Source organism: Sceloporus undulatus, chromosome 1 (genome assembly GCF_019175285.1).
Source record: "Sceloporus undulatus isolate JIND9_A2432 ecotype Alabama chromosome 1, SceUnd_v1.1, whole genome shotgun sequence".
In the NCBI taxonomy this organism is placed as follows: domain Eukaryota; kingdom Metazoa; phylum Chordata; class Lepidosauria; order Squamata; family Phrynosomatidae; genus Sceloporus; species Sceloporus undulatus.
In genome coordinates this window covers 281,881,692-281,909,655 of record NC_056522.1, presented here as the reverse complement: position 1 = coordinate 281,909,655, position 27,964 = coordinate 281,881,692, and the positions used below count along the sequence as shown (strand labels likewise).

The 27,964-nt window shown below is 42.6% G+C and overlaps 1 protein-coding gene across 3 annotated transcripts; it reads left to right on the top strand.

The window, feature by feature from the left end:
- The first annotated feature begins 31 nt into the window (after positions 1–31).
- OLFML1 (olfactomedin like 1) lies at positions 32–15,332 on the top strand. 3 transcript variants are annotated; one of them, XM_042473483.1, is made up of 3 exons: positions 32–78; positions 8,879–9,170; positions 13,999–15,332. In XM_042473483.1, the coding sequence occupies exons 2-3, from the start codon at positions 8,948–8,950 to the stop codon at positions 14,775–14,777; spliced, it is 1,002 nt and encodes a 333-aa protein (XP_042329417.1). In that variant the 5' UTR covers positions 32–78; positions 8,879–8,947; the 3' UTR covers positions 14,778–15,332. The 3 variants fall into 3 exon arrangements, with proteins under 3 accessions (XP_042329417.1, XP_042329510.1, XP_042329339.1); XM_042473405.1 differs by lacking the exon at positions 32–78 and adding an exon at positions 6,444–6,621; XM_042473576.1 differs by lacking the exon at positions 8,879–9,170 and having other exon boundaries at positions 43–78.
- The last annotated feature ends 12,632 nt before the right edge of the window (positions 15,333–27,964 follow it).

Here is a 27,964-nt window from a genome sequence, read left to right as displayed (position 1 = left end):
TGGGAGAAGCACAAATATATAATGCGGATGCTGGATTGGTGCACTCACTACATCGACCGCCGAATTGTCTCAATAGAGGTATGTAATATCTGAACATTTTAGTGGGAGCAAGCTGGTTTCTTTTCGAAAATGTATTTGATGTTCTTTATGAAGAGCATGTGTACAGTCCTTTTGTATCAGTGAAATAATTGTTTTTCCTTAAAGTTCTTTAACTGTAACTTGAGAGCATGCGCAATTCAACTAGAAGTAAAAGAAAAATGCACAAACTGTAAGTTGTTTCTAAATATAGGTCAGGACAATTGTATGTGTGTATTGTTTTTATGTGGAAGTAAAATTCAAAGTTAAGCATTTCTAAATTGAGTGGATTTCAAGGGGGAGGAACACTTAATTTGAGCTTACTATGATTTAGATTATGCTAGTATTTTTTAAAGTAATGCTAATGCTAAAATAAATTTTAAAAAGTCAGAGAACAGTGCAGGGATCAGAATGATTTTAATCTTTAGTACACATCTGTGTGAGAATCTATCTGAACTTTTAATTTCACAAGTACACCATCTGCTTAAAAAAAAACTTCTCTGCTAAAACCTCTGCTCTTTTGATGTTTTCTGTTAGATTTTCCATCTTAATTCTACAGGGTGCGATTGAGGGACTTAAATGTGTCAATTTTAAAATAATGAAGAGGTACTTTAAACCTTCTGGATCCTGAAAACTGCATTGTTTATTTTCTATAGAGCTATGAATCATATAAATATTTCCCTGTAGTGAACAAAAACACATCCAATTTGGATTACAATTGCTTGGAAATAGTGTGGATGTTAGACAAGCCATTTGCTACCATATAGGTTGTACTAATTAAACAATGAGTCTCATAAACTGTGACACTTCAGATGTTGATGAATGTCACAGTTCTCATCACTCCAGCCAGCATAGCCAATCAACCTGATGGTAATCATATTCAACAACATCTGGCAGGCCAGAGGTTAAGAATTATAGAGTTGGAAGAGACAGAAGGGCCATCCAGTCCAACTAGGTTGCCATAAGTCTGACCTCCAAACTGGGACAAATGTAGGACAAATGTAGGGAAAAGTTTCAAATGTAGGACACATTTTTATAAAAAATGGAGGACACATTAAAAAATGGATGTTTTAAAATGTTAATAAAATTCATGTTTCTTAGGCATGACAAAATGGAGGACATTTGGGCATTATTCCTAGACAGATGACAGAAATGTACTTTCCTTTTTGGCCAACCTCCCTCCCCCTCATTCCAAACAGCACTTTGGGCATTGAAACATGGCTTTACTTAACATGGCCTCTTGCATTGTCAGAGCTTATTCCATAACCAAACTCTTTGGGTTTCACACTGAACATGCTATGCATACTGAATATTCAGAGGTGGTTTAACAAGAAGGGGATTTGCCCTCGGATTCAACGGTACGTCGTCAGAAGGGTGTGTATTGGGTCAAGGGACTTGGGTTTTTTTCCCCTGCGCAATGAGTTTGTAAAAATCAGAGCAACTGTACATTGGTCAGTGACTCAGAAGCTGGCGCATTGTCATGCATCACATCATCATCACATCATCATCATCTCATCATCATCATCAGCACCTCCTCTTCCTACTCCTCCTCTTCGTCCTCCTGTCTTTCCTCCGCCTCCTCCTCCTCCCTCCCTTCCTCCTCCTCCTTCCTCCTCTCTCCTCCCTCCCTCCCTCCTCCTCCTTCCTCCTCCTCCTCCTCTCCTCCCTCCTACTTCCTTCCTCCCCTTCCCTCCTCCCCCCCTCCTTCCTTCCCCCTCCTCCTCCTCCTGCCTCCCTCCCCTCCTCCTTCCTCCCCCTCCCCTCCTCCGCCTTGCCTCCCAGGCCCAAGCGGAGGAGGAGGGTGGTTGGCTGCCCCCCGCCGCGCGCCAAGCGCAGGCAGGCAGCCACCCACCCCGCCTTGCGCGCCTCTGCACAACCGCACTAGGCGCTGCCTGGGCCCAGGCAGCGAAGGAAGAGGCAGAGAGAGGCAGAGGTGCCTGCCGGGCGTGGCCTCCCCGCCTGCACGGGCCAAGGCGGCAGGCAGGCAGCCCACCCCCTCTCCTGCAGCTCCGCCTTGCTCCCTCCTCCGCGGGCCCAGGAAGTTGCCAACGCAGTGCGCACGAGGCGGAGGAGGTGGTGGGTGGCTGCCTGCCTGCTGCCTTGGCGCGCGCGCGGGGGAGTGCCAAGGCCAGGCAGGCACCCTACCTCCTCCTCGGTGGGGGCAGTCTGGAACAGAGGAGGAGGAGGAGAGAAGAGGTGCGGTCCTGCTTCGTGCGACCGTGCCCCCTCCCCGCCCCCTGCAACACTCCCCCACCTCCCCCGCGCGGGCGCCACCCCCTCCTCCTCCGTGCCAGGCCACTGGGCCGTGTGCAGGAGCGCACTGCCTCCTCCTTTGCCTTCCCCACGCAGCCGCGCGGCCTGGAAGAGGAGGAGGAGAGGTGTGTGGCACGGCCGCACGGGGAGGCGGGGAAGGTGCGCGGGCCCGAACCAGGGGCTGGGGCCAAACCGGACCGGGAGGGGGACCCCCAAAAGTGGATTTGTCCCGGGGGCTGCCAAGGAATGGCATCCCTAAGTCCAACCCCCAAGTCCTTGTATATGTTCTCAGTCCTTTTCTATGATGCAGTCATGCCCTAGGAACGCATGCCCTATGAGCAATGTCTGGGGAGCTGGGTCTGGAGAGAGAAGGTTAAGAGTGATATGATAGTCCTGTTAATGTTAAAGGAATGCCTATTGAGAAGGGAGCAAGCTCGTTTCTCTGCTCCCAGACTACAGGACTCAGACCAATGGATGCAAGCTACGGGAAAAGAAATTCCACCTCAACATTAGGTGGCACTTCCTGACAGTAAGAGCTGTTTGACGTGGAACACCTTCCTTGAGAGGGTGGAGTCTCCCTCCTTGGAGGTCTCTTTAAACAGAGGCTGGAAGGCATCTGTCCAGAGGTGCTTTGATTGAGAGTTCCTGCATGGCAGGGGTTGGACTGGATGGTCTCTTCCAACTCTTTGAGTCTATGAGCTATGCACTTCGGTCTCTTTCACATAGTACAATTATTGCACATGATTCTACTTTCTGCCATGATCCATCACATGATATCCTGGGATAGTAGTTTAGTAAGAGTACTTAGAAAAAAGCTCCATAGATTTCTCTTTTAAGGAATTCTAAATGCCTCACAAAATTATTAAACTACAGTACAAGCCCAGGATCCATGGATGGAGCCATGGCAATTGATATCAGTGCTGAAATTATATACTGTGAAATAGATTAGAGAAAGATTTTATATCCAGTGAAGTTAGCTCCAAAGTAAGTGAATAATTCTATGCATATATTTTCCAGGAGTAAGCCCCAGTGAACCCATGGGCATTTAAAGTAAACAAGAATAGACTGTGGTATGACTATTGGCTTTAGAGGTATTGAAGACAAATGTTCTCATTCTGAGTATACCATTCAGTGTTCTGGAACTGTTTTAAATTCAGTGTTTTGAAGTTAATTTTTGTGAACATGCTATTCTACAGAGGGGGAATATCCAGCTTATAAACAGCTTTCTGAAGTACAGATTTTAGTATGGATCCATCTTCTTGTCAGGGAAAGTATCACCTGGTAGGTTTCTCGTATCTGAAAGCAATCAATAGCACAGGAGTGCCCACATACCTTTTGGGGGGTCTTAATAGAAAAGGTGCCTACTGGCTCAGCAGGCTTACAATCAACATTGGACAGATTAGGCAGAGAGTGAGAAATCAGGGAATCCTATGATTAATGGGAGTTAAGATACAGAACAATTGAGAGGCAGTGGTAAAGTCAAGATTATGGATGATTATAACAACTGTCACTAAGCTGGATAAGTGCTGTGATCATCATCATGTGATCCTTTGCATGGCTCTATGCCTATTATATACAGATTTACACCAAATGAAAGCATCACCTTCCAACCTAACTGTGGAGACCATAACTAGGGAAATGTCATAGGTCCAAAACAGACAGGTGGGAAGCAGCATGGCAGCGCCAATTCTAGGGTTGGGCACACACCAATGACATCGTCATCATGGCGGCCTCCCATCCACACGGGGGCCACCATGATGAGCAAGCAAGGCAGCATGTCCATACATCATGCGCTGTGCTTGAATCATGATGCACCACAGTGCACTAATGACACAATGATGGTTTTTACGTGTTCTTTTTGGTGCAGAGGGAGCCTGTGCGGTTTGATTGCGGTGGCTCCCTCAGGAGCTAAAACAGATGACTCCAGCCCACCCTTTGGGGTGGTCTGTCGAGCCCCATAGAAAACTTCTATTTGGTCCCAGAGGTTATAATACTCACTTGAAATTGAAGGCAAGCATTTATGTTGTTCTGATGTGCCTTCAAGTCAACTCTGACTTATAACCCTATCATGAAGTTTTCATCGGCAAGATTATTCAGAGGAGGATCATCAGAGGAGTTGGCCACTTATTCATCTTTTGGTTTAGCTCATGTTACCTGAGCTGTTTTTTATTCTCAGGGAGGAATTGATTGGATTTATTAGCAGTCTGGGACTTTATCACATGAGACTAGAGAGTAGAATTTAACAGGATAAAAAACATATTTGGCCAGCATGTATCACACGATGCAGATATATTGCTGCCTTGTATTTATTTGTTATTATTATTATTTATTTTATTTATACCCCACTCTTTAGAAATGCCTCAGAGTTGTTTACAAATGTAATTAGACAGTTTCCTGCCCTCAGAATTACAATCCAAAAAGACATGACTCAAAAGGAAAAGGAAATGGCAATGGGGAAGGGATCAGGGTCCAGCAGTGTTTCTCTCCCTCCCAAGGCAGGACATGGCAGATGCAATGAGGGGAGGCCGTTCTTCTGTCTCTGGGCTAGGCCTGGTAGAGCTGTGCCTCTCCTTTCCTTCCTCTGAGCTCAGGGCCATGACAGATGGAATGGAAGGAGGGCCCTCCATTGGTACCATATATATGCACCTTTTAATTGATGGGCAAAACCCATCAATAAATTCTCAATAATTTTTTTATTCCATTACTGACTTTGTGCAATAGGTCCCTTCCGCTGTATTTCCACTTCTCAGGCAGCGATGTGGTATGAATGAGTGTGATTCTGGTCCTGTCCCCCTTCTACTTCCCCCTCTTAGTGATTGTGGCAGCCAACACATTCCTGAAGCCAGCTGCTGTGTGCACATTCACATTGCAGCTGGCTTCAAGACGTGGTTGGCTCAGTAGCAATTGTGTGGGGATGCTATGTGAAGGGAGCAGAGCAATGATTGTGGTGACCAGCACTTACCCAAAGCCGGCTGCTGTGTGCACATTCATACAGCAGCTTGCTTTGGGAGGTGGTTGATACCCTTCCTCCCAAAAGCATCTGACAGTGCAGAAAACAGATCATGTGACCATGGATTGCCAAAGCACTATGTGATAAGAAATAATGCAAAACTGGTATGCTTCCATTCTTAAACTAGTGTGATTGTGGTGGGACAGCAGGCGCATGTGATAACAGCCCCAGTGCAACTATGAAGTGGTCCAACCATCAGAAGGTACCTCTCACTGACATTAAGGCGCGTTACAGACCGCCCGTTTGGGGTGGCCTGTAACCGGCCCTTTCCCTGCTGGATCGGTGCCTCAGTTGCCACAACAGCAGCCTCCGAGGCCCCGATCCGCCACTTTCCAGGCCGCCGGGAAGCTGCAAAAGGCTGCTTCCCACGGCCTGGAAAGGGGTGTCCTTGGGGCTTCAAGCCCCAAGGACACCCGGCGGTGGCGGGGAGGAGGAGAAAGGGGCCGCTTGGCCCCTTTCTCCTTTGCATTGCTGGCGCAGCCATGTAAAGGCCGTGCCCAGCGACGCAAAGCTGGAAGGAGCTCCAAAACAGAGCTCCTTCTGGGGCCACAGAAAGGGCGCCCTTGGCGTCCTCACGTGGCCCCACTACGTCACAACCGTGCCGTCACGTTTAGAGGTGGCGCAGTCGTGATGTAGTCACGGCGGCGCCCATGTGCATAGGGCGCTGCCAATTTGTACAGACTCACTCTGTACTAGGGTTAGGGGCATCAAGAAGTGATGCCCCTTCCTAAAGCTAGTACGGACCCAGTCCATACTTTTATGCCCGTTTGTAACGGGCCTTAGTGTGCAAAATGATTCACTATATGTCCATATGTGGTGTAAAGAAAGGAGGCACCTGAATTGTTTTTCTCATATTTCCTTTTCCATAATTTACAGCTAATATTGTTCACTTCAAGAAAAATATAAAAACTCACATATTTTAAAATTCTGCTCTCCCATTTTTGGGATCAAAAAGATAGAAGAATGACTTCTTTCTTTTCCTCTCTCTTCCTGGCAAAAATGAGGGAAGAGAGGGCAAGCTGCCTACAAAGGAAATTGCAAAGCTACAATTCCAAGTAACAGTACTCAGTGGACTCTTTTCTTTGGCTTCATCCTTTCCAGCTGTGCAACATCTGGTTCATCAGGGGCCTCACTGCTGTCTTCTGCCAGCACAGCTACTATTTTTGCTGCCTTGTGGAAAGAAATTATTAGGCTGGTGAAATTTTGCAAGCAGCTGTTGTCCAGCTTTCTTAAAGTTCAAAGTACAAAAGCTGGGTGCTTGCTGAAAAACATAGAAACTAAAGGTTTCTTCTCATTCTGTCTTTCAAAATGTACACTTAAAAATATAATGTAAATATGACAAATGTTCACAAATATGGAGATATAAAGGTATAGTCAGCCTGGAATTAGGACTGGGTGGAACTCCTTGTCAAAGGGCTTGTCTACCCCAGTGGAAAACCCCATACTCATCCTGTAGCAGATGCAACCTGGCTACACAATGTTCTTCAGGATATATAGGCAATGTAGGACTTTTGTCTGAAAATCTCGAGGCAACAAACCTTCCTTTTAACCCTCATTCCCCTGGAAAATCTGGATCAGTAGTATGGCCATGGCCATGTGGCCAGAAATACTCTGCACCATAGGACATGTGATTATCATAAGACTACCCTTTTCTTCTTGGTTGCTCCAGTCTTGCCATGATGCAAATGTGCTGCGGCTACAGGTTGAATGCGGGTTTCCCGCCTGTTTATTTATTTATTTTTATCCTGCCTTTCTCCCACAGTGGGACCCAAAGCAGCTAACAACATGTATAAAATACATTAAAACAACAATTAAAATCATACAATTAATATTGTAAAAAATATAAAAAATTACAAATATAAAATTTAAAACATACAAAGTTAAAAATAATAATCTAAAACCAACCCCCTCATCCCCCAATAAAACCAAGCCTGCAGGATCCTAAAAGACCTGTTTAAATAAAAATATCTTCGCCTTCCGGTGAAAGACCAGCCTAGCCTCCCATGGAAGAGAGCTCCACAGGGTGGGAGCAGCCACTGAGAAGCCTCGCTCTTGTGTCCTCACCAGGCGAGCCTGAGATGGTGGTGGGACTGAGAGAAAACCTTGTCTTGAGGATCTTAGGGATCTAGGTGGTTCATATGGGGGAGATATGGGCGGGTTACAGACCGCCGAAAAGTGGTGGCCTGTACCCGCCCCTTTCCCCGGTGTATCGGGGGCCTCAGTGGCCAGAGCGGCAGCCGCTGAGGCCCCGATCTGCAGGCCCCTTTCCCGCAGCCTGGAAAGGGGTGTCCTTGGGGCTTCAAGCCCCAAGGACACCCGGCGACGGCGGAGAGGAGGAGAAAGGGACCGCTTGGCCCCTTTCTCCTCCGCGTCGCTGGCGCAGCCGTCTGAAGGCTGCGCCCAGTGACGCAAACCCCGAAGGAGCTCCGAAACGGAGCTCCTTCCGGGGTCGTGAAAAGGGCGCCCTAGGCACCCTGTCACGGCCCCAATACGTCACAACCGCGCCACCTCGTTTGTAGGCGGCGCAGTCGTGACGTAGTGATGGTGGCCCCCATGTAGATGGGGCGCTGCCATCTTGTACATCCTCATGACGTATTAGGCTTGGGGGCGTCAAGAAGTGATGCCCCTTTTTAAAACTAGGACGTCTTGAGGACATCCCTTATGCCCGTTTGTAACGCGCCATGGTCTCTCAAATAGTCTGGACCTAAACCATGTAGGGCTTTATAGGTCATGACCAGCATTTTGAATTGTGCTCTTAAATGAACTGGTAGCCAGTGAAGCTGTTTCAATACAGGAGTTATACGTTTCATGTAACTGGCTCTGGTCAGCATTCTAGCTGCGACATTTTGGACCCACTGAAGTTTCCGAACAGTTTCCAAAGGTAGCCCCATGTAGAGCGTGTTACAGTAGTCCAAAGAGGATGTAACCAAAGCATGTGTCACTGTAGCCAGATCTGGCATCTCAAGTAAGGGGTCCAGCTAGCACACAAGTTTTAATTGTGCAAATGCACTCCTGTCTACTGCTGAAACCTGGACATCCAGGTTCAGAGTGGAGTCCAGGAGCACACCAAAGCTACAAGTCTGAGATTTCAGGGGGAGTATAACCCCATTCAGCTCAGGCACAGCCCCAATTCTGCCTTACAATCTCTGTATGCAACTCTGTCTTGTCTGGATTTAGCTTCAGTTTGTTGTAGACAAATCCAAAGATAGATTGACAACAAAAATGATATTTGCTGGATGTCCACTTTTGGAGCCCTGTACTTTTAAACTAGGGTCCCTATAACATTACAAAATAATATCACTATGATTCCACTTTAACTGCTATAGCTGCATCTTATGGAATCTTGGAGTTTGTCATTTGGTGAGGCATTAGAGCGCCCTAGTTAAGAATTCAAAACACCTGTCACTACACTGCAAATCCCAGAATACCACAGGATGATGCCATGGTACTAACAGTAGAATCATAGCAAGATAAATGTCTAGTCTGAAAGGCACCTAGTTTTCGGTATGTAAATTGTATCTGTCTGTTTCCTTATTAAAGACCAGGTTGAACAAATGCAATCAAGATATAGCAGATTATGTGCAAGAATTCCGGGAGTTTTCAAAGAAGATGATGTCACGCTTAGAAGGACTTGGCATTTTAAAGACAGAGCTTAAAAATGACATGGATCATTTGCTAACAAGAGTGGAAAGAGCTCAAAGGGAAATTGACTACTTTGAATCTGCAAAAGAGTCACCAAGTCCATGTGTGGAAGTAGACGAAGATCTACTGGAGCAACAATTAGTGGAACAAGAAGAGTCGCAAAACAAAATCAAGCTTATGCTTAATGCGAGTAAGAGCTGTTTACACTTCATTTTTATCTCTTTAAACAATGCATCAGCTTATCTCAGTTGTCCTAGTGTGACCCATGTGAAGTGAGTTTTTAGCAGAAGTCAAGGAGCAACTTTATGGGAAAATCCAGAGTAAAAACAAAATGTAGGCCCTTTTAACTATAGTAAAACTGCCCCCACAATTAACCCTTGCATCTCATCTTTTTATATGGCAATGCCAATAAATTAGCACATATTTTAGCCAAGCAGGATTGTGATAGGTTTGATTCTGTCAGTCATTATTTATTTTATTACCAGAGCCCTTCTGTTCATGGAATGTCAAACCTGGATCTAACCCACTGCCTACACAGTATCATCTTACAGTAATTGAAGCCTACTGGGGGGAGGCATTGGCCTCCACTAAAAATTCTGCTCCCCCATGAAATTTTCCTTCAGTCCCCAAAATCCTAACATTCCAGACAGATAAACACAGAAAATAATTCATAGCTCTGTGTGTGTCCTCAAGTCACCTGCCAACTTATGGTGACCCCATGAATTTCATAGGGCTTTCTTAGAGAAGGAATACTCGGTGGTGGTTTTGCCAGTTCCTTCCTCTGAAATATAGCCTACAGCACCTGGTGTTCATTGTTGGTCTCCCATCTAAGCAGGTCTGACCCTGCTTAGCTTTCAAGATCAGATGGGATCTGGTGCCTTTAGGGTATAAGGCCCATTCATACCTAGAACTCTTATATTTGTGTTGTTTGCTTTCCTGGCTAGCTGCCACACTTCCTACACCAGCTCAAGCATCACATTATTCTAGCCTATTTTATTAATTCTATTTACATTTTTAAAGTTTTGCAGATTTTTAAAAGATGCAGATTAGGGTAGAAAAAGTGTGAAACTAACACATTTCCTTGACTTCCAAAGAAATCTGGAAATTTCTTTTAGCCATTGCACAAAAGTTATTCCATTTCTTATGATGGGAATTGTTTGAAAGTAAAATAGAAGTCTTGGGGAAATATTTGCTTTTATTACTGCGTAAGAGATACATTTAAATTTTCAATTTTTCTAAATCTCTTTTTATTTCTTTCCATGCTTTATACAAATTATTTTGAGATAATAAACTGCTGTTCTTCATAATTATAACTTTCAAATAATCAATTCCCTCTTTTCCCCACTTTAAAAGTAGAAAAAGCAGTTAATTAATTTTCCTCTGTAGAAGTAATATTTTAGCCAACATTTTGTTTTATCACAGTTCACTTTAAATCCAGAACATGTCCCAAACACTTCAATTTTTTCCAGCAGTCTTCATTGCGTCCAATGGATTTTGCATCATGATCAAAAGATCATCCACATAAGCCCTCATATTTTTCTTTTGTTACCTTCACTCCATGAATTCTGCCATCTTGCCTAATATCTCTCAATAAAGTCTCTAACACTAAAATAAAAAACAAAGGTGAAAAAAGACATTCTTGTCTGGTTGCCTTTATGTATCTCAGTTGGTGTTGTGGCATTGCCATTTACCAAAATCTGGGTTTATGAACTACAGATTGGAAATATACTGATCTGTTCATCTCTTTCTGTGTTTATATGCATTCAGGTCACCTGTCAATTTATGGCAATTATGGCCCTATACAGACCGGCACTTTGTGCCAGCCTGTGGGCAGAGTTAGGGCACATCATCTGCACACTGGATGCCCTAACCACGCCCCCAGGTTGCCATTTTGGTGCACACCAGTCCACATGGCACATGCCATCATGATGCCCCTCTGGTGCTGCATCCACATAAAGCCATGCCGCCGTGGCTATGTCGCCCCTTGGAGGGCGCAAAAAGAAGCTGCTTTTTGTGGCTCCTTTTTGCACTCTCCAGAGGCCAAATCAGGGCCACGGTGTGAGGTTCCGACGGCCCTGATCTGGCCAGTAAAGGGGCAGCTGCAGACCGCCCCTTTGGGGCAGTCTATATAGCCCTTACATGAATTTTACAGGATTTTCTTAGACAAGGAATACTCAAAGGTGGTTTGCCTTTGCCTTCCTCTGAAATTTAGCCTATTGCATCAAAAACACAGGTGATATCACTTCTGATGTCTTTAGCAGTTAGTGTCAAGCATTATTTTGCCAGCACAAATTCATTTTTCTTGCAGGCTGATAATGAGTACTAATCACTGTTCAGAATGTTTCAAGTGAAAGAGTGATTGCCCAAACTGTAACTCTGTGAGAGGCCATGTATGTGTTCATAAATCTCTTGACAGTTCATTTCCAACTTTGCTGTGGCTAGAAGTATCACTTGTCCTACTTTTAAATGAAGTCTAAAACTCTCATTTCATGTGGATACAATTCAGGGTAACCAACTACACAAGGTTTTCAAGGCTGCTAGTTTTCTCCCAGATGTGTACATAAGCCTTAACCACCGACATCCAAGAAAATAATTTCCCTGAAGGGAATGGAAATCTGTCTACTCGTGAAGCTGAAGGAGGGGCAGTGATAAAACTACAGAAGTTGTTTTAGCCTGTTGTATAACTTTCTCATCTACCACTTCCTGCCTTAAGGGCTTCTTCATTCAGTTTGGCTACAAATGCTGTACCTTATTAAAAGACATTCTTTAAACTCCAGATAGTGTTTCTTCTCAGTTTTGTCTTGCCTTTGGCAAACTGGTTATTTTTGTGAGTAAACTGTATAAAGTGTCTGCCAGAAAACATGGCTTTTGTAACAAAATATTTGTGTCCTGGGGTCCCAGTATGACCTGGGTAGCTCATTCCTCGTGTGTGTGTGTGTAAAGGAAGGAGAGGGGGTGCAATTTGTTTACCCTCCCATGATATGAAGAGCACGAGGTGGCATACAATTTATTTACAGTTATACTGTGTGTAGTGGTTTGAGTGTTGGACTATGACTCTGGAGAGCAGAGTTTGAATCCCATCTTGGCTCAGCCATGGAAATGCACTGGGTGAACTTGGACAAGTCACACTCTCTCAGCCTCTGAGGAAGGCAATGGCAAACCCCTTCTGAAGAAATTTGCCAAGAAAACACAGTGATAGGTTTGCCTTAGGGTTGCCATAAGTTGAAATCAACTTGAAGTAACACAACAACAAATACTGTGGTGAACCATAGGAGTGATGTACAGATGGGTTGAATGTCATGCCCTCCAATTGTCTCAATTTAGCCAGGGACAATCCCAATTAATCTGTTGCCCTACTTTTCCATCTGCTTCTCCCTTTCTTACTTTCTCCCTTTGTCCTCAGCTCAACTCTTGTACTCAGAGGCTTGACAGACTGCCCCTTTCCTAGTCGTATTGGGGCTGCGGCAACCTCACACCGCAGCCCCAATCTGGCCTTTCAATGGTGCAAAAAGGAGCCACAAAAAGCAGCTCCTTTTTGTACCCTTGAAAGGGTGCCACAGCTGCAGTGGCATGGCTATATGGCACTCTTTCAGCACTGTGTCAAGCGCTGAAGGAACGTCACAATGCCATGCGCCATGTGGAGTGGTGTGCGGTTTCATGGCACCCTGGAGCAGAGTCAGGACATGTGCCATCTGGACACAATGCCCCAACTCTGTCCCCAGGCTAGCCTTTCAGGCCAGTCTGCACAGTTATATAGTTAATTCAGCAAGAGAGGAGAGGAAAGGAGGAGAGAGCCAGAATCTTGTCCTTCCCAGCAGGTTCAGACAAAAGCAAACTGCTGCAGCACCTCATAGCTTCTATAAATAAATAAATAAATATTTTATTTTTATCCTGCTTTTCTGTGACGAGACAATCAAAGCGGCTCACAACACATTAAAATATCCACATTCACAACATTATATCCCAAATTCCCCCCTTAAAACAAGATTAAACATGTTACAATTAAAATTGGAGATTAAAATATCTATTAAAAACACAATAAAAAATATAACGAGGACAGAGTGGTGGGCTAATACATGATGTGAGGGGTAGTCATTCTGTGACCGGACACTTTTATTCAGGAAAGGCTTGCCAGAAGAGATCCATCTTGACAGCTTTTTGAAAGCTGTCTAAGCTGGCAATTTGACGGATCTCATCCAGCAGGCTGTTCCATAATTTGGGAGCAATTGCAGAGAAGGCCCTCTGGGGGATAGCAGTTAGTTTGGTTTTTAAAGGCTGCAATAGATTCCTCCCAGAGGACCTGAGGGCGCGGGGCAGATTATATGGGAGCAGGCGATCCCTTCTGTGTTCTTCTTCATTAAAATAAATTTTACCATCTTGACTACCCACTGATGTTGCTTGGCTACACATGTCCCAGTTTTCATCTGTGAAATGTTAGGTGGTATATAGAATATAGGTGTGACTTTTGCATGGATAATAAATAAAAATAAATAAAACTTTTATTTGTATCCCGCTTTTCTGTGACGAGACAATCAAAGTGGCTCACAACACATTAAAATCCATATTTACAAAATTACTGTATGTCCCAAATTCCCCCTCTCTAGCTTTACAAAGTCCTTAACCTTTGCTGCTAAAGAGTATTGGTGCCTCACAAAACTACAGATGCCAGGATTCTGTAGGATGGAGCTATGGCAGTTAAAGAGGTATCAAACGGCATTATTTCCACAATGGAGATGCACTCAAAGTTATAATTATCAGCCACAGAGCTCAAGTGCCTCAGCAAACTGCAAATTCCATGGGATGCAGCCGTGGCAGTTAAACTGTAGTCATAATGTTATGACTGTACAGTGTGAAAGGCTTCCAGGTGGAATTTGGACCAGCTTTTCAGTGCTCCATTTTGTAAATTATTTTCTTTAAGGGAAAATTTCATAGTAAAACAAAGATCTTGTTGAGACTGTTTTGATTACAAACAGACCCCCCCCCCTTGCCATGACTGAACTTGTTCTTTTTCCTTAAAGGTTGCAGCTTCATGATTGGAGGCATCAAATCCCTAAAGATAGTGAAGAGATCTGGAGACGTGCATGGTTCATGGTTGAAAGACCCAGGCAAGAATCACCAAAAAATTTATTTCTTAACTGGAACAAAGAACAGAACTGTCATGGAGTTTGCAAATATCCGGACTTTTACCGAAAGCAGCAAGAAACCATCAGCTCGGAGAATTACTTTGCCATTTCCCTGGCAAGGAACAGGCCATGCTATATATAATGGCTTTCTGTTTTATCATAGATATGGTTCCTTAAATGAGATAATTAAATTTGATGTTCAGAAGAGAAATGTGACAGACCAGATGCTTCTGTCTGGTGCAGGAGAGACATCTGCCTATGAACTTAATCCTTCTACAAAAATAGACCTAGCTGTGGATGAACTGGGATTGTGGGCAATCCATGCAGAGCCAGGTAGCCACAAAAAATTGGCCCTTACTAAAATCAACCATGAAACCATGGCTGCAGAGTATACTTGGGATACAACCTGCAAAAGCCAGAATGCAGAAGCAGCTTTCATGATGTGTGGTGCCTTGTATGTAGTATACAATTCAGCAGGAGGAGGCACACCTCGTATAGAGTGTATTTACGATACTTTAGATACTATCAGTCCTTATGAAATCCCAATGATTCATTTTCCAAAACGCCAGACAAGTCATTCCATGGTACACTATTATCCCAGAGAAAAGCAACTCTTTGCCTGGGATAACAGATCCCAGGTAATTTACAAGCTCCTGACAAAGCAAAAGAACTAAAACAATAACTACACTCCCAAATTAAAGACTCACTCTTCTCCTCTATCTGCCTATCCCAGTACTAGACTAGGTTGCAGAATGTGGTTGTTTTTCTATTTACATTGCATATATTTTAAAATTGACTTTTACAGCCTAATTATACTTTTAAAATAAATGCCCCCTCCCATCTATCTCCAGTCATCTGTGAACACTGCAGAACTCTTCTTCTTTGTAAAGAAAACTGGTCCTCTGATGCCACAACCTGAACCTTTCTGCTTCAGGTGGGAGGCTGAGGAGAAGTTACCGAATAGCAAGGTTATTGTTGGTGTTCTTGTTGGGAAGTTTCAGAGCTTGAACAAGTGACTTTTTTGGACTACAACTCCCACTGGTCATGCTAGCCCAGAAAGTAAGTTTTCCAACTTCCAGGAAGAATAAAGAGGGGAGAAAGATAAGGAGATCAAACAACAATGATTGAGGAAAGTATTGAACATATATATTTTCTGTCCTGGGTCCAATGAGGAAAATGGAGTAACATAGGTGTTACCATACAAATAGCAACCACTTGTTTACTGTAGAACATCCAGATGTTGAAATGCAATTTTCACCAGTCCTAGCCTACATAGTCAATGGTGCATAATCCTGGGAGTACAAGAGTGTTGTTGCAAGTACAACAACACTGAAGGGCCACACAATTTCAACTTCTGCTCTGCAGTGCTGAGTGGCCTTGATGCTGAGCTACACAGACCAACAAACTAATTCAGTATAATACAGCTACTGATGTAGCTTTTATTTTCCCTTTTCTTTCCTGTCCCTCTCCCTTCCCTGGTGACAAGAGCAGCAAGTTCATTCATGAGGAAGACAGGGGAATGGAAGGGGAGGCTGCTGCTCTTCCCCTCTTCAAAGCTTTTGTCCAAAGCAGAAACTGTGTTTATGACTAGGGGTGGGTGATGATTCATTACTCTTCTCTCTTACATCCTTTCCTGGCTGAACCATTTTTGTAAAGGAAACTTTCAGAAGCACAATGTTTCTGAACATTCATTCTATCACTATTCCCCTTGCATGAATACAAATATGAACACCAGGAAATAATATTAATCCCATGCCAGTTAATTAGGAAGGGTTCACAAAAACCTTTTAAAAAGAAGATTGCAGCACACATTTTCTTAGCCATACTCCATGAAATTTGGGGGGGGGGAGTCATTTGTTGCCTGAGATGGTCCTTCCCTTTGTTAACAGGTGCAGAAGCCACTTGGACTTGCAGCTAAATCTTGCTTCTGCCTTTGTAATGGGATAGGATCTTCCACTACTTTTCAGGTCAGCAGTCTTATTAGAGATGTAAGATAATACTGTGTGACACACAGAGCTCTTTCCTCCAAGAAAGAACAGCTAAGGAGGAACACTTTGAAGAGCTACCACTGGTGATCGTTAACATCTACCATCACAGACAATTACTTTGACTCATGGTAAAGCTTGTGTTGGGGAGATGATTCTTGGTGCTCCATAGAAAACAACAAGGCATCTTGATACAACAAACAGATGGTCAGTATGGGGTGGGGAGAAGGAGCTCCACATAGGCATAGTTAGTTGAGCGATCCTGCTAAGTACATAATGAATCATGTGGAATGCAGGTGGTTACTTCTTGATAGCTAGGGAAGTTATTTTGTCTCACACACATGGTAGGGAAGAACGTAATATAGAAACCCCTTTCAATACTTGTGTTACCCTCTTACCAAACTGGGTTATGTGTATAAAAATTCTGGTTCCTCTCATAACCTGAAATCTGTGATGTCATCAGTGTGGGTGGTTTCTCTGCTAATGCAGAATCACAGCAGTTCTACAGCATTGTGTTCAGAGTCACCGCAGCCAATTCATCAGTTGGTAACTATACATCTGCTGAAAATTTCTCCATATTCAGCTAGGCTTTTCATCAAACATCAGAGATGCAATTCCACTGGCACTCATACTCAAAGGCTTACCAGCTTGATAGAAGCTGCCAGCACTTGTGCTCTGCTGCCACAGCCTTGCAAGAATATTACAAGTAAATCTAGATTCTCTGATAGGCTGCATAATATCTATATATTCTCATAATTGTCTGTGTGCTAGTGTTCCTAATGTAGAGGATATATTTTTTAAAGAAATTAAATAAAAATGGTATATTGGCATATATGGCTCATACAGTTTTAAGTGTATTTGAATTCAAACTTGGAGGGTGGCCCTGGAAGGGTGAATGACAATGTCCCACAGCAGAATCATATCTTATTTCCTTATGCTAACGTAAGAATACTTGTTTCTTCTAAATGTAACATCACTGGAGCAGCCAAACACCAGGAATGATTTCAAAAGTAATCTTAGAACACAACCAGCAAGAATAAAAGAAACTTGCAATCATGTTAATGCTCTGGTGGCTTAAATATGAATCAAAGATGTTTAAACACCATGTTGCCCTTCCCAACATGTCTATGTTCCTCTGCCACCCAGGCTTTTCTTGGCTGTTTTGGGTGAAGGATTTCCACACTCTGGCTAAACCCATCATTATATCCATATTGAAAACATTAGTTTCACCTCCAGCATCACCATCCCAACTATTAATCTTTCTTCTTCAGGGTACTAACTCTTTTTGACAGCGGTCAGAGATAATCACGATTGAATCTTACTTCAACATAGGGATTGGATAGTATCTTCTATTGGTTGGTTTGCTTTCAATGTCACCTTTCTCCCAGAGTGGGGCCCAAGGTGCTTCACAAAAGGAATCAGATAAAACTAGAACAATAACATTTTAAACACAATTAAAATAATATTAAAACAACACATTACATACTGTATAAAATCATTAAAAAGCATACAAAAAGTAAAATAAAGCACACACACAATAGAAAGGGCTTCCTTCAAGCAGTTACTAGTTATTATTGCTATGCTGAATAGAAAAGGTCCCCTGATGGTGTAAGGAGAGCAGGGAGAAGGCCTGCCAGTGGCATCACCAAGGAGTGCAAGGTGTAGCTAGCACCAGGTGACACCCCAAAAGTGGGGTGACATCTGGTCAGGCACTCTTCCTGCTTGAGTGTGTGTGTGACATTGAGAGAGAGAGAGAGAGAGAGAGAGAGAAGGCCCAAGTGGTTATTCCAGGCCTCTCTGGGATGGCCTTCTCCTGAGGCGGGAGCCACTGCCATGGTGTTCACCCTTTTGGCCACCCCCCATTAGTGCCTCCCTCCCCTGCACCAAGTGACAGCTGGGGTAGAGACACTACTGGGGCCAGGCCAGCCTTCTGCAAAAGGGAGTTCCTAAGGGTGGGAGCAGCCACTGAGAAGGCTCTCTCCTGTCATCTCCAAACAAACCTGTGATAGTCTCAGGACCAAGAGAAATCCTCCTCTTCTACCTCCTTTGATGAAGTGGAATAGTTTCAAGAAGCTGTGCCTTCCAACAGACAGAAGAGAATGGCTGTATGATGCAGAATAAAAAGGTTCCCAACATCTGCATTCTGAGGCAACTGCCTCACTTTGCTTAATGTTTGAGACAGTCCTGGTGATAATTTGAATTTGATGAAGAAAACTGATGTTGATCCACCATATGATCCATCTTGTGGGGGTACCTGAAATGTTTCAAACAGAACAACGTATTTGTAAACATACCGTGGAAACAAGCTGGTGAAATGCAGCCTAGTCTCTGCATTGACAGATAACAGATCCTCTTCAAATATTATGGGGATGTCTACATATTACATTCAACACAGGTACCATCTGTGTACATGTGTACACAAATTGTTGATCAGTACACAGGCAGATGTTTTCACACACAATATTCAACACAGGTATACTGTACCCAGATTGTTGCTATGTACTCAGAATATTATACACATGTAACAGAACATGCATGTGTTCATACAAGTAGTTCGGGGTTCACATTGCTTTTCCAATATTTAAGCACCTTGATTAACAAACAGATATTTATGTAAAAAAAATAAGTAAGCATAAAACTGCTACTGAAATAAGAAATTTGGAATGTTGTATAAAATGATTTTTTAAAAAAAGAGAAGAAGATTAAGCTGTTATTCATAAAACTGCTGCTATCCTACAAAAGGTAGGTTTCTGTGGAACATGCATAGGATTGTGCTCTTTGAAAATGTTCAGTGGGACTTGAACAGGACTGTGCTCTCTGAAAAAGTCAATAATTATATCTAATTAATTATAAATATTATATGTTCAGCTATGTAGAATTGTTTTATTTTTTCCACTCAAAAACATTGTTATGGAATTTTCAAAGTGGTGTAACTTTTTTTGACCAAACAAATCAAAATATTCAGTGATTTTTAAAAATAATTTTATATGTTTGTTTGTTTAGAAAGGGGAATGACAGGAAGAAAGAAATGTGAAATATTAATATAAATATTCCTGATTCGGACTGTTTCTCGACAACAAAAATAATGACTAGATAGCATCTAATAACTATCTAATAAGGATTTGAAGCCTGTCCCCTAGTGCAAAGCCCTGGCAGGAATGTATCTGTAGGCCTCATCCTGCCACTTTGTGGCCTCAAAATAGCTTCTGGATGAAGGCTGTGTTGAGGCCATTAGATTTAGTTCTATCTACCACCATTTTCAGTTGGTGCCTTTTCATCACACTCTCTCAAGCAATTCTGTTACAAGCATCTAGTTCTTCCTTTTGACTAAGAGCAGCAGTGTCAAAGAGATCTCTCCATAGGCATTAATACAAGAAACATACTTTTCTGAAAATTATTGTAGCTGATGCAATTGCAGAGAAGTCGGAAAACCTGGACTGGGATGTGCTGGATAATGCTCCAGTCATATTGTTTTGTTAACTGTCGTCGACTTCAACTTATGTGACCCCATGAAGGAGAGACCTCTAGGTCATCCTATCATCAACAGCCCTGCTCAGGTCCTACAGACTCCAGGTTGTGGCTTCCTTGACTGAGTCTATCCATCAGGAATGCAGTCTTCTTTTTATCCTATAGCCTTCCCATGCTATGTCCAAAGTATGCTTGTCTCAGCTTAGTCATCTTGGCTTCTAGGGAGAGTTCAGGTGAGATTTGCTCTAGGACACATTTGTTGTTAGAGAATAAAGCCTGATATAAAATGTCCAGATGTAGAAGAAGTGACAAAGGTAACTATGGGTCACTTGCAATCTGATAACCAAGAAATTGGATACAGCTGGGTCAGGACATGTGATGTATCTGCAAGGTCATCATGTGCCGGAAAGCACTGTGAAGTGTTGAAAACTATTGTAAATATACATGGTCATCTTGCTTGGGGGACAAGAATTAATGTGACACAGCAGGAAGAGGCTGAGCTTAATGGCCGCATGGCTAAAGTGTATAAAAAGCCCAAGCATCATTGTACAGTGTAGGTTTTTTGGTTGGTTGGTCGGTGGTGGATGTGTAGCTTTGGAGATTTGCTTTCTGTAAATATTGCAACTGAAAGATTAAAGAGCCTCTTTGGAGAGAAGCTTGCTTCAGTGTGTTTTCTCACCATCGGAGAGAAGGAGGAGATTCCTGAACAGCACAGACAGCTCTGAGTCAGTCGCTTGGTGATTATCCTCCCGAGGGCTTCCAGCAAAAGAATGAGCACTCACATTCCAACATTTATTTGTCTTTTTAGCTGTCCTTGATATCTCTAGGTCTACTCTCAAATGAACTGATTTTCTTTCTATTGGCTTTCTCCATTGTGCCCTTTATACAACCATAAGTATAAACGGGAAATAGTATGGCACAGACAATCCTAACTTTAGTATTCAGTGATATGTCTTGACACTTCATGATCTTGTCTAGTTCCTTCCCCACTCTTCTTCTAGCTTCTTGACTGCAGTCTCTATTCTAATTAATGACTGAGCTAAAGTATGGAAAACCTTTTACTCTTTCAATGTCTTCATCATCAGATTCAAAGTTATGTAAATAATCTGTGGTCATTATTTTTGGATTTATTTAATTGTTAAACTGTAAACCTGCATTTGCACCTTTTTACCAACTTTCTTCAGTAATCATTCCAAAGCCTTCAATTTCACATTGGAAATCTCTATGGGGAAAAACTGTTCCAATCATTTCAAGTCTTTGCTATTTTCTGCTAGTAGTATGGTGTCATCTGCATATCTTAAACAGTTCTTTCATCCAGTTTTCACACCACCTTCCTCTGAGTCTAATGTTGATTTATATATATGTTCAGCATATAAGTTAAACAGATAAGGGTAATAAAATGCAGCCTTGCCTGACCCCCTTGCCAATTCAAGACCATTCCATTTCTCCATATTCTGTCCTAACAGTAGCCTCATGTTCTCAGTACAAGTTATGCATCAGGGCAATAAAATGCTATGCCACACTTTAAGTTTTTTTTATGATCTATACAATAAAAGTCTTTGCTATAATCTATAAAGCACAAGCTGATTTTGCTCTGAAATTCTTTGATGTGCACCATTACCTAATGTATCTTTGTAATGCAATCCCTAGTGCCTCTTCCTTTATTGAACTGTGTTTGGATATCTGGCATTTCTCGCTCCATATATATATATATATATGTATGTATTTGTTGTAGAATTTTGAGCATCACTTTGCTTGCATGGGAGATTAATGCAATTGACTGGTGGTTGCTGCAATCTCTGGTGTCCCCTTTCTTGGGTATTGCAATGAATATTGAATGTTTCCAATCTGTGGACCATTGTTTTGTTTTCCATATTTGTTGGCAGATTTTAGTTAAAAAAGAGTAGATTTTGTATCTGTAGCTTGAAGCAACTCTACTGGTATGCAGTCTGTTTCTGGTGATTTATTTCTCTCAAGTTCTCTGAGTGTAGCTTTCACTTCACTTTCTAAAATTGCAGGTTCATCTTCAAATGGTTCTTCTTTAAATGAATCTGTCACCCTTTTATCTCTTTTATGTATTTCTTCAGTGTATTGTTTCCATCATCTTTTTATTTCTGCTTGGTCATATAATATAACCTGATGGTTATAAAACATCCCCATTCTTGGTTTAAATTTCTGTTTGATGTCTCATATTTTCTGGAAGACGCCTCTTGTTCTTTCTTTTTTTGCTGGCATCTTCTGTTTCTCTCCATTGACTATTATAGCACTTCTCCTTATGCCTAAGCACAGGTCACAGAACAGTTTCCTTCAGGCTTCTGACTATTTCTGCCACCTTTTCCTTTTGCTTCTCATCTCTCCTTAACTGCTTTCCAATGCAGCCATGAAACCCACTGGGTGACCTAGAGCAATTTCATCTGTCCAGTGAAGCTTTTCTTTCTTTTTGGCTATAGATAGCACGTTTATGCATTCTTGCCTCACAGTGTCCCTTCCTTCAGTCCAGAGTTGTTCAGGCTCCCAATCAATTAGGCTTAATTATACAAATCTAATTTTCACATTATCTTTAAATTCTACAGGAGTGTTCTTCAAGTTGTATTTCAGCATAATGGCTGATTTAGTGTTCTTTAGCTTTACTCATATGTTTGATATTAGTAGTTCATGGTCTGTGCTACAATCTGCTTCTGGTCTTGTTTTTACAGAATGAACTCTCTCCATCTTCTGCTTCTAATCATGTAGTCTATGGGCCGAAGAAGATGGGCAGCTTGGAGCAGCCTCTGGCTGCTCCAACCATGATCACCCCAGGACTGGCCAGGGAATGCAGCAACCGAACAGCCTGTTCTGTCAGTGGGCCTCCACTGCGGTCCCAAACAGGCCACTGGCAGGGAGCTGATTGTCACTGTTCCTTTTGCTGACTGCCTCAGAGTGGCTTCTGGCTATGTTGGAGGCATGCGTCATCTCCATGTAATGCCCCCAAAGCAGCCAGAAGCCTCACCATTTGGCCCATCTGTTTCAGGCCTATATTTCTTTATTGGCCATCAGGTGATGTCCATGTATACAATTGCCTCCATGTATACAGTTGTCTCACAATGATCCATTTTTCTCCACTTTAGTTGATCATTCCAAGTATTATAATATTTACAAGTTCCATTTCTTGTTTTACTATGGGGCCATTCACATTACAATTTACCCTGGTTCTGAAATCGATTCTTGCACGTGAAGTTTATATTCACCCTGAATCCCCCACAAGCAAATCAGAGGCTTGCACACCCGTTCCGGGGCAAATGCCCCTTAGAGCGGGTTAAAAGAAATCGGCGCAAATAGCGTTTCTTTTGAGAAACCCCGGGTTCTGTGGAATATGAACTTGCACCCGATCATGACCGGGGCAAATTGAGGGAGGGATTTAGGTGAGAGGGTGGGCAAAGGGCAGGGCATTCCCTCCCATCATCAGAAGGGAGGGAGGAGGATGAGGAAGAGGAGGAAAGAGCCAGAAAAAAGGGGAATCTGGATGCAAAGGGGTGACTTTTGGGCTGCAGAGGACTGTCAGAAAGAGGTGGGGGTGGAGAAAGTGATGAAGGAGGAGGAGGAGGAGGAGGAGGAGGCGGCGGCAAATGCTAGGGCAGGCTATTATTTTCTTTGGAATGACTGCTGGATGAATGTTACCAGCTGAATGTAATGCTTCTCTTTCCAATTATGTAAATTGACAAATTGATACAGCTTTTGCTAGGAATTCAGGGGTAGCCTAGAGAGAGCAAAAAAAAATGCATCCTTTTCTGGCATTCCGAGGTGAGGAATTAATAATAATTATTATGATTACCTGTGTATGAGGCATTCTGGGGTGGCAAGGAATGGGGGATACTGGATGCATCATTTGGGGTTGAAAATGGGGCCAGGGGGAGATCAGACCGCACCCCCCCCCACCATACACACTCAAGAGGTTTTTATTTGACAAAAGGTGCGCCACTTTGGGGCATCTTGTGCATGTCTCTTAAAGAAAAGGAGGGGGGAGGACACTTACCCGAGCCCGGCAAAACTCACCTATGACGATTGGCTTTGATTGACAGCAGGTGCCCTCAAGTTAAACCCTATAAGGCATTCAGGTTAAAAATGCCCCGTCAGTGGTCGTAGTGGGGGGGGGGCATCCGTCACGGAGAGATTCGGGGGAGGGGCATCCGGATCTACCCAGTTCCACCCACGTTAACTGGGCCAGTGGGAATGGGGCCTATGTCTAGGTTCCTCTGATTCATCCCTCTCACATTCCATGTTCCTATAATTTGTGTTGTGCAGCTTCAGACTTTCTATTCACTTCTGAGCATGTCAACAGTCTTTCAGCTTTAGTATGCTTGTGTCGTTATCCACAATACAACTCATAGTTGTCCTCTGCTGTATCCCAGTAGCTCATTGAATGCTATCCACCTTGGGAGTTTCATCTTCTGGCATTATCTCTTGTTTCATTTTTGATTATCTAATCATAGGGTTTTCATGGTAAAAGATTTTCAAAAGGAGGCTTACCAATGTCTCCCTCTGTGCAGTACCAACAAATGCTGGCTATGGCACCACTGCTGTTGTCTCAACAGATCTTTTGCCAGCATCCCTTCACACCATTACTGATGCCCAGTAGCTGTTTGGCACATTTAGACTGGCTACTCTGCAAAAATCTGTCTGGCATTGGAGACCCCACCAGCAGCACTACTTTTGTCATCATAATCTCTTGCCTCATAGGAGTACACAATCCCACCACCATGGAAAGGTAGTCCATTGGTGGTTTTCCTTTTCTTGTTGTTTGCTGCCCTCAAGTTGCCTTCAACTCATGGCAACCCTGTGGATGAGACATCTCCAAGAAACCCTATCCTCCACTGCCTTGCCCAGATCCTGCAAGTTCTTACTCATAAACCTCCTGATCAAATCTATCCATCTTGTCTGTGGTCTTCCTCTCTTTCTTCTACCCTCTACGTTTCCAAGTGTTATTGTTTTTTCTAGTGATCTGTGCCTTCTCATTATCAAAGTATGATTGTCTCAACTTGATCATCTTAGCTTCCAAGGAGAACTCTGGTCTGATCTGTTCAAGAACCGTTTTATCTTCTTGGCTGTCCACGGTAACCTAAGTACTCTTCTCCAGCACCACATTTTGAATGAATTGATTTTTCTTTCTGTCTGCTTCCTTCAGTGTCCAGCTCTCACATCTGTACATGGTAATTGGGAATACAACGGCCTGAATGATTCTGTCTTTGTGCTCAGTTGTATGTCTTTGCTCTTCAGTATCTTTCCCAATTCTTTCTTAACTGCCCTTCCTGTTTTTAGTCTTCTTATTTCTTGACTGCGGTCTCCATTCTAGTCAATGTTGACTATGGGAATTCTTTAAGTATTTTAATTTCCTCATTGTCTAGATTGAATCTGTGTATTTTTTCTGTGTTATTTATATTTGCTTTATGTTTGGCATAAAACCTGCATTTTCACTTTCATCTTTGACCTCCCTTATTAACTGTTCCTAAATGTCTTCTGCTAATATTATGGTGTCGTCCACATATCTTAAGTTATTAATGTTGCTTCCTCCTATCTTAACTCCTCCTTTTTCTGATTTCCTTTACTGACCATTGAAGCATATCCTTTACTAAACATCAAAACACAGAATGTCTCAGGAGTCTGTCATGTAAATTAAAACATATCCTCTACTCAAATTAGGAGGCTTTGAGTGTGTCATATAGATATAGGCCTAAAAACCTATAAAGTAGATGAACTACTGTCAGAAAGCAGCACTTGAGAACAACATCTTGTAATATATACGAATCCTGCACAATTAATGGTGTGGACATTAGATGGCGCCAGATCCTTGGCTATACCTTTCCTGAGTTTATTGGTAAAATTCCCAGAAAGCATGTTCAAACTACATTTTAGGAAATTTCACTGCTGTTGTTTTAGAAAAGGATTACTGTATGAAATGCATGTGCCCTTCTTTGAAATAGTACTTTTATTGTCGGGAATTTCCCACTTCTTCCCCAACAGAACTTGGAATGTTACTTTTCAAGTTATGAATTGTGTAACTTGTTTTAAGGAACCTCCCACAAGAAAATTTAGTAGCTTGTTCTATTGTGTTAATTGCCATGTTTTTGTAGTTTTTTGTTAATTAAAAAAAAACCTATGAGATTTAAACTTGAAAAATTCAGTTCAAAATACTTTATTACAAGTAACATATAGAAAAGAGTATGCTTGCACTTCACAAAAATGATAACTTGTGTTACTTTAATAAAGTTATATTCATTTGTTTCCAAACGTAAAAGTAAGTTGCAGGTAACAGTATTACTTGAAACACGTCATGTCTAAGTCCTGTAGAAATGGACTACTTTATCTAGTGCTTTCACGACAATAATAACTTGGTGGCACTGAGTACTATGCACCTTTATGTGTGACTTCATGTCAAGATGGAGTGTAGCTCTATCAGCCTCCGTTCATTAAAATACTTAAAAAGCTGAAGATGATTTACAAAGTTGTCATGTAAATTAATTTTTGACTTGCTGCCACAATGAGTTACTCACTTCTGAGATCAGAACAAGGCACCCAGTCTCGATCCCATGGCTAGTTGCTTCGTTCTGACCTCAGAGTGAAGTGACCAGTGGCAATGACAGCCATGGCACAAGGCAAAGAGGGACACACATGAGAACAGTCACCCAGCATCAGAACAGAGGACTCTGGGAAGATCTAGTGTAACTGGTAAGTTTTTAAAACCTGTGTTAAGGGTATTATGAGCCAGCATGGTATAGTGGTTTAAGTTCTGGACTACAACTCTGAAGACCAGGGTTTATTTTCAATGCAGCCATGAAACCCACTGGGTGACCTAGAGCAAATCACATGCTCTCAGCCTCAGAGAAAGGCAATAGCAAACATCATCTGGGCAAATACTGCCAAAAAATGACTTGATGGCACGCCACCACTACCACAACAAAAGGGTGTTTTACCTCAGGTTTGGTGCGGAATGATCCAAATTTTATTCCATGTTGTCTAGACTCCCCACAGAAAGGATGGGGGGAGGCCTGTTTATTTGGTCTGTGCAGAGAGGGTCCAGGTGTGTTCAGCATAAGTATAGTGGACAGTCTTAACAACAACTGCAGGGCACACTTGACTAAGAGGTATAGCTTCTTTGTTCCTGCCCTAGAAGTATAGTTTAAATTTTCTTACTTGACCATATAACAACAAACAATCTAGAACGAAGGGTTGGCTTGTGCTGGCAGCTGGTTGGCATTGTTGAAAACTCAGTGGACCACAGTAGCACTCCTGGGGAAAAGGGGAAGTTATGACTGGAAGTTACCCAGAGTAGTTTGGGAGTAGTTTTTCCACAGGATTTTGTTTGTTTGTTTGTTTGTTTTCATTTATTTATTGCTGTTTTGCTGTGGGGTTGCATAATTGTCCCACCTCCTCTGCAGAGATTTTGTTTTGTTAGGGGGTCACATCCCCCAAATGGTGGGGGCTGGAAGCCTCATGATTCCAGCTCCTGATTTAAAACACCAGGAAAAAATAACTCCATGGTCGTTATCACATGACAAAAACTTCCAGTCTATTCCAAAGCCATCCTGGAGTCAAACATGGATATTCCCGTTAATGCGTGAGAGATTATCACATGCAATCGCTGTCATTGCAGAGTCGTTCTGAGTCTGATCCAAAGTCAACTGCGAAATAGCTAAATTCAGTGAACAACCGAATTCACAAATCCTTCTCCCAGGCTAATTCACATTCAGTTCGAAGTTGCGTTGGTGTGGAATGCATGTTTGCTTCAGTCCTGGTATTCCCCATCAACCTAGAAAGCTACTACAATTCCCATGAAGCTTCGCTGCAATCTTGCTTCTATTTTGCTTCCAGTAGTCCTTCCACTTCTACTGTTGGTGAGGGGGAAAAGCAGATGTTTCCGATGGTATGGGCGGAGAGCTAGTGGAAAATGCATATGTGCTCATTTTAACATGAAGAGAGCAGTGTATAGTTTGTGCCTCTCGCCTCCTCCCCACCCCCCAAGATCTGCAAATGGGAGTTTCCTTTGGGTAGTCATATTCCCCGGGCCTGTTGCCCAGCCGATGTGATGAGGAGGGAGGTGTCTTATTTTGCCAATACACGTCATGTTTGATATATGAGCAATGTATGCGTGTGTGTGCGCGCACACACACATATATATGTGTACATATGCATATACATGCATATACATAGATATAAATATGTATATGTACACATACATATTTATGTATATACATATACATATATAAATGTGTATGTATATACATATATATGTATGCATATATGTATATATACATATGCACGCCCATCCCCATGGCACGCCCATGGAGGAAGTAATGTGTATACTCTGTGTGTGTGTGTGTGTGTGTGTGTATGGGTGAGTACATATATACATTGTATATATGTATATGTGTGTG